This window comes from Piliocolobus tephrosceles, chromosome 5, assembly GCF_002776525.5.
Source record: "Piliocolobus tephrosceles isolate RC106 chromosome 5, ASM277652v3, whole genome shotgun sequence".
Lineage (NCBI taxonomy): Eukaryota > Metazoa > Chordata > Mammalia > Primates > Cercopithecidae > Piliocolobus > Piliocolobus tephrosceles.
In genome coordinates, this window is record NC_045438.1 from 138,581,689 (window position 1) to 138,588,092 (window position 6,404).

Here is a 6,404-nt window from a genome sequence, read left to right on the forward strand (position 1 = left end):
CAGTGGCACAATCTCTGCTCACTGCAAGCTCTGCCTCCCGGGTTCATGCCATTCTCCTGCTTCAGCCTCCTGAGTAGCTGGGACTACAGGTGCCCACCACCACACCCAGCTAATTTCTGTATTTTTAGTGCAGACGGGGTTTCACCGTGTTAGCCAGGATGGTCTCGATCTCCTGACCTCATGATCCACCCGCCTCGGCCTCCCAAAGTGTTGGGATTACAGGTGTGAGCCACCATGCCTGGCCAAGCTTTTTTTTTTTTTTTTTTAATGTATCAATTTATGTTGGAGATTATTCCAATAGCAAAAGTTCCCTTCCTCACCCCATCCCCTACGAATGGCTGCACAGTGTTCTATTGTATGAATGTAGCTAGTTTATTTAGCTTAACTTCCATTGATGAACATTTGGTTTGTTTCTGAAATTTGAAGCAAATGTTTCTAAAACATTGATGCAATGTGTATACGCATATATCATTTCACATATGCATGAGTATATATGTAAAATTTCTAACATCAGAATTGCTGGCTCAAAGAGAATGTACACTTGTAATCTTGGAGGAAATTCTCAAATCCCTACTCCTCTAAAGGAGGAGTACTAATTGGCATTCCCATCAGCAGTATATGGGAGTGCCTATTTCCTCACACACTTACCAACACTGTGTTACCAAACGTTTGGATTTCTGTCAATCTGATAGGGAAAAATAGTATGCCAGTGTTATTTTAATTTGTATTTTCTTCATGAGAGTGAGACTGAGTATCTTTTAATATACTTTAGAGACATTTGGTATTTCTTTTTCTATGAAATGTCTGCTGAGACACCTCTGCCCAATTTTCTTATTGGTAGTTGATAAATTCTTATTTGTAAGAGCTCTATGTAAAGGGTAATTAGCCCTCTGATTTTGATGGTAGTTGTAAATATTTTTCTTCTTTCATTTGTATTTGGTCATTTGTCTCTTGACATTGCACTTACGGTTTTTTTCCCCGTGCAAGTCTTTTTTAATGTGGCTGAATTTATCTTTCTTTCCTTTTATGGTTTCTACATTTAAAACATTCTCAAGCTACTACTGCTAGTTAAACACAGTGGATTTCTGCATTCAAGTTGCTCAATAAGCCAGTAGGAAAATCAAGAAAAGTACCTAAGTAACGAGTAGAAGTTACTATATGATCAGTACTATAAGTTGGTACAAAGTGCTATTTCTTCATCTGTCTATCCATACATCTAATTATCAATCTATCTGTCCATCTGTCCACTAACCCATCCATTTATCAAACTTTTACTGTATTCTTTCTAAGAGCAAGAAAAGGTGTATATAGAGAGATGACATTTTATGGTAATGAAGCCCATGGGCTGGGATGAGAGACACCCAGATCTGAATCCTAGCTCTATGTTTACACCACTGTGGCCTTGGGCAGGTTACTTAATCTGTCCACATTTTTGTTTCTTATATTATTTCATGAGGTATGACAGGAACGTAGATTGTGGAGGGGTCAAGGATTGAAGGTTAAAAAACAGACGTTGCTGGAAATGGCTTAGGAAGAGAACTATAAGTGAGTACAATGCCTAGATTTGTCATTTCAGGTGATGAAATCTGAAACCTGACAAGGTCAAGAGAGTGGCCACTAGGGTGGGTGGCAAAAGCAAAGGTCATTGGATGTGAATAGGACAAGGAACTGAAAGGCCTTGGTGTTAAATGATCACGTACATAGTCTTTGAAATCACCAGGATCATGGTGATTTCACAGCCAGATGAAGGGCAAAGTCTGGGAGGATCCTCAGCACAGGAGCTTCTGTCCTGGGTGGAGTGTGGGATGCGCCACCCTCCCAGCGTGTGGATGCGCTCACCAACCTGGAATCTCTCCAAACCTCTTTGTTTAGGGTCTTACAGAGGTTCCATTATGTAAGTATGATTGATCAAATTACTGGCTGTTGGTGATTAACTCAGCCCCTGGGCTCCTCTCCCCTCCCCACAGGTCAGAGGTGAGACTGAAAGTTCCAGCTGGCCAGGTGTGGTGGCTCACGTCTGTAATCCCAGCATTTTGGGAGGGCGAGGCAGGCAGATCACCTGAGGTCAGGAGTTCGAGACCAGCCTGGCCAACATGGTGAAACTCCGTCTCTACTAAAAATACAAAATATTAGCTGGGCATAGTGGTGTGCACCTGTAATCCCAGCTACTTGGGAGGCTGAGGCAGGAGAATTGCTTGAACCTGGGAGGCAGAGGTTTCGGTGAGCTGAGATAGTGCCATTGCACTCCAGCTTGGGCAACAAGAGTGAAACTCTGTCTCAAAAAAAAAAAAAGAAAGAAAGTTCCCACCCTCTAATCACATGGTTCTTCTGCCACCCAGCCCCCATTCTTCCTCCAAGAGTCCTCATTAGCATAAACTCTGGTATGGTTGAAAAGGACTTATTATGAATAATAAAAGATACATTCATTGGAACATAACTGTGTGGTAAGTTGAGGTGCATATGGAATTAGGATGATTCAACTTAAAATTTTTGACTTTACAATGATGGGGGTATTGAGTACACTTTCACCTTGCAATATTTCTGACTTCAGTGAATTCATTGGGACGTAACCCCATCATAAGTTAAGGATCACCTGTTCAAGGGTTTTAGGAGCTCTATGCCAAGACTAATTATATATATATAATCACACAACCCACAACAAACAGTGGCAAAGTGGGATTGAGGGAGGAGGCTCTGAAATGAGGTTTTCCACAAGCATCTTGAACCCTTAAAAGTTTCAAGTGACAGCCCTTGTTAGTGGCACCCCTTGGGGGCTCCCTCAAACTCAATGCCAAGACTAGCCTGACTGGAGGGAACTTAGACAATGGGGTGGGCATTTGATGTTCCAGCATCTTGAGTGGGTGCCATTGTTCTGTGACACCTGGATCCTGGGGTTCCATAACTAGGGTTCTAGGATGTCCATTCTTAGTTGAGTCTCAGTTCCTGTCATATCGACGTCAAAGGCCCAAGACCTTCCTCCTCCCCGTGAGCAAACAAGCCACGCCCTGTACCAGTCAAAGTCCATCTCACCTTCCAGCTACCCTAGGTAATTTTCCTGGTAATTCAGTGTTTCTAGGAAAGCGTGTCTTTCTACCCCCCGCCCTGAGACTTACTGACATGTGAACACGTATGACTGGCACAATTTAAGAACCACTCACCTGCTGGCCATCTCTCCAGGTCTGCAGCCAGAGAAAATGATCTGAAATTGTAGCAGGAGAAATTGAGGTAGGATACTAAGAAAGCTTTTCAGGAGTGGGTCTAGGCAAGAGGTGCGGCATGAGGGAATGAGAGTGAATCCCCAGTATCTAAGGGAAGTGGCAAGTGGTGGGGGACTTCCTTCTTTGGGTCATCTTTGGTGGTGATTTGACAGGAAGGGACACAGTGGCTTCAAACATTATATAAGTCTCTGATCTGTTCTGTGTCCTGTTTTCTTTCTCATTCTTTCAGTGTGGAATCTATATGACCCTGGGAGGGATGCTGGTTGGGAGAATGACCAGCTGATGGAGATGCTGCTGTAATGATTGGTGTTAATAATGGGCAGCAGTGAGCCACCTGGTGTGACAGTGTAGGAGAAAACAGTCCAAACTCACGCCAAACTCTCTCTACTGATGGCAAATCAGCGGAGACTCACATTGTAAATTTATCGTGGTCTGGCTTTTGGCCATGATAGTGATACCTTGCCCTTTTAATTTGGGCCTGTAAAAATATTCATTGAAAGCTCTCAAGAGGAAAACAGAATTGGTTATTGAATCACTTGCTTCCTCTAGGTGTATGAAAAATAATTTCAAGTTTAATAAATACAAGGAAACCGCAGGGTCCATGTCAAAGCTGATGAGCTATTTCTGAAACTTGTGCAGAATTGTGGTTTGTGTGGTCTATGTCACGGCACCCTTGATGGAGAGCGGGCAATTGCCTGAACTTGGAGGCTGTGTCCTGTCCTCCAGGCTGCTACAGGGCTGCCTCCTTCCGGCTGGGCCTTCTTATCTGGGACTGTTGAGGGTGACAGGCCTTCCGAAGACCAGTGAAGAAGGAGGCCCTGTAGACAGGAGGCTGACAGGGTAGGAATAAGGCCATGATACCTTTGCATAAGGACAACCAGGAGGAGGGTGTCTGCCCCATCTGCCAGGAGAGCCTGAAGGAGGCCATGAGAACCAACTGCGGACATCTCTTCTGTCGAGTGTGCCTGACACAGCACGTGGAGAAGGCCTCAGCCTCTGGGGTCTTCTGCTGCCCCCTCTGCCGGAAGCCCTGTTCTGAGGAGGTGCTGGGGACAGGCTATATCTGCCCCAACCACCAGAAGAGGGTGTGCAGATTCTGTGAGGAGAGCAGACTTCTTCTATGTGTGGAATGCCTGGTGTCCCCTGAACACGTGTCTCATCATGAACTGACCATAGAAAATGCCCTCAGCCACTACAAGGTAAGCCTGGGTCACTGCAGCCAGGCCCTGCCCCGCCTCCCTGAAGTACTGCATCCTACATGTTCATCATGCCTGGCACCTCAGAGTAGCTCAACAATGGATACCTCTCTTTGTTTCTTCTGCTTCGTCCTGTTTTGGGCCCTTGTCTTTGCTTCTGTGTATATTTTGAGGCTGATGTTTCAGTGCGTTAATGTGAGTCTGTCTAAAAGAGGATACTGTCACTGTGATGTCAGAGTCCCAGTCTGCTCATCTGTAGAATGGAGTAATTGCACTAACTAATGCAAAACCCTTTCAGGACTAAGACTGTGTGAATTTCCTGGTTGATAGTACTAGAAACTTGGCTAGAAATGTAATCAGGTTTTATATAAACTAGTAATTATCCTGCAAATATATTAAAACCTGAAAGTTAGTACATAATTTTTTCTCTCTTTCTCTTCCTTCTGCATTTGTCTTTCTTCCCTTTTCCTTTCTTTGCTATGGCAATTGTTTTAACTTATTCTGTTAAATTTTCTATCATAAAAGTTACCTGCTGTAGGTAATGCATTCAGAAAGCACTGAAAGGTATAAAGTCAAGACTAAAAACTTGTCTTCCTTTCTCCCTCCATTCATAGTCCTCAGAGGTAACCGTTGTTCGATTTTTGTACATCCTTCCAAAAAATGTGTTTATGAATGCACTCTTACACACACACACATGCGTGCGCTCTCTCTCTCTCTCTTTCAAAGGATTCTCTCTGTATTTTTTTTCTGTAACTCATTTTTATTATCTAAAAGTATGGCTTGAACATTTTCTCATCAGCATGTATAGATCTTCTGAATTATTTTCAGCAACTGTGTGGTATTGAATTCTATGAATGTACCATAAATTGGTAGACATTGGATTATTTTCAAGCTATTGTTTTGTTTTAGGATTACACAGAATTTTCTAATGAATATCCTTCAACAGATATATAAGAGGACCTAGAACATCCAAGATATATTTTGGTGAAAGCATGAGGTAGAAATCTAACTTTAGTTTTTCCAAGTTATAATCAATTTGTCATATCACCATTTATTAAATGATTCATATAGTTTCCCCATTGATTTGAATGCCAATGTCATAATATACTATATATGCATATTTTCTTGCATATTTCCTTGATGCTCTGTTCTGTTCTATTCTGTCTATGCTTGCCTATAAGCCAAGGTATTTTAGAGATTTTATCTTTACCATATATTTCAATGTCAGGTATTTTGATAGAATCCTCACAATACTCTTATTTTTCAGAATTTGTGCAGATGTTTGTATATCTTTATTTTGTCAATTAGCTTTAGAATTATTTTTATCAACCTTTCCCTGACCCCAATCCAGTTAGTATCTGACTGGACAACTGACAATATTTTCACATGGCATCCTTCTATCCAATAGTGAAGGCTGAATTTCCAAAGCTGAGGTAGCTTTGAGATACTTGACTTTCGGAGAACATGTTATGATGCAGAATGAGAAAGTGGGGAGTCCAGATTTAAAGTAACTATGGAAAGGTAGAGAAATAATTCAAAAAGCCAGAGGTAAAGTTCTACTTGGTTGTAATATCATTCCCTCTAGGTGCAGTGTCCACAGGAAAGTGGGGAGGGATTTCTCACCTGCCGATGAAGCAGCATAAGATGGAGAAATTTATTTCCTCAATAAGTAATTTATTCAGTTCTGTACTTTGTGTTAGATGTCATGCTAGGCATTGTAGGAAGTACAAAGATGATTCATAATTCTTGCTTCAAATCTGTCTTTAAATAATGACAAGAAACCTAAAACAAATAAATAACAATGACACTTGTTCATTAAGTAAAAACTTAATAAGTTCCTGCTGTGTGTGAGAAACTGCAGTATATGTTAGAAATCAGTGAAAACAGGCCGGGCGCGGTGGCTCAAGCCTGTAATCCCAGCACTTTGGGAGGCCGAGACGGGCGGATCACGAGGTCAGGAGATCGAGACTATCCTGGCTAACATGGTGAA

The 6,404-nt window shown here is 42.1% G+C and overlaps 1 protein-coding gene across 2 annotated transcripts in view; it reads left to right on the forward strand.

Moving 5' to 3' along the window:
• The first annotated feature begins 3,144 nt into the window (after nucleotides 1–3,144).
• Nucleotides 3,145–6,404, forward strand: part of TRIM40 (tripartite motif containing 40) — an 11,588-nt gene continuing 8,328 nt past the window's right edge. Inside the window, exons 1-2 of one of the 2 annotated variants that reach the window (XM_023194403.2) lie at nucleotides 3,145–3,225; nucleotides 3,768–4,417. In XM_023194403.2, coding sequence (XP_023050171.2) covers nucleotides 4,073–4,417 — 345 coding nt within the window. In that variant the 5' untranslated portion in view covers nucleotides 3,145–3,225; nucleotides 3,768–4,072. Of the gene's footprint in view, nucleotides 3,226–3,767; nucleotides 4,418–6,404 lie in introns of those variants that run through there. The other variant, XM_023194404.2, reaches the window with a different exon arrangement.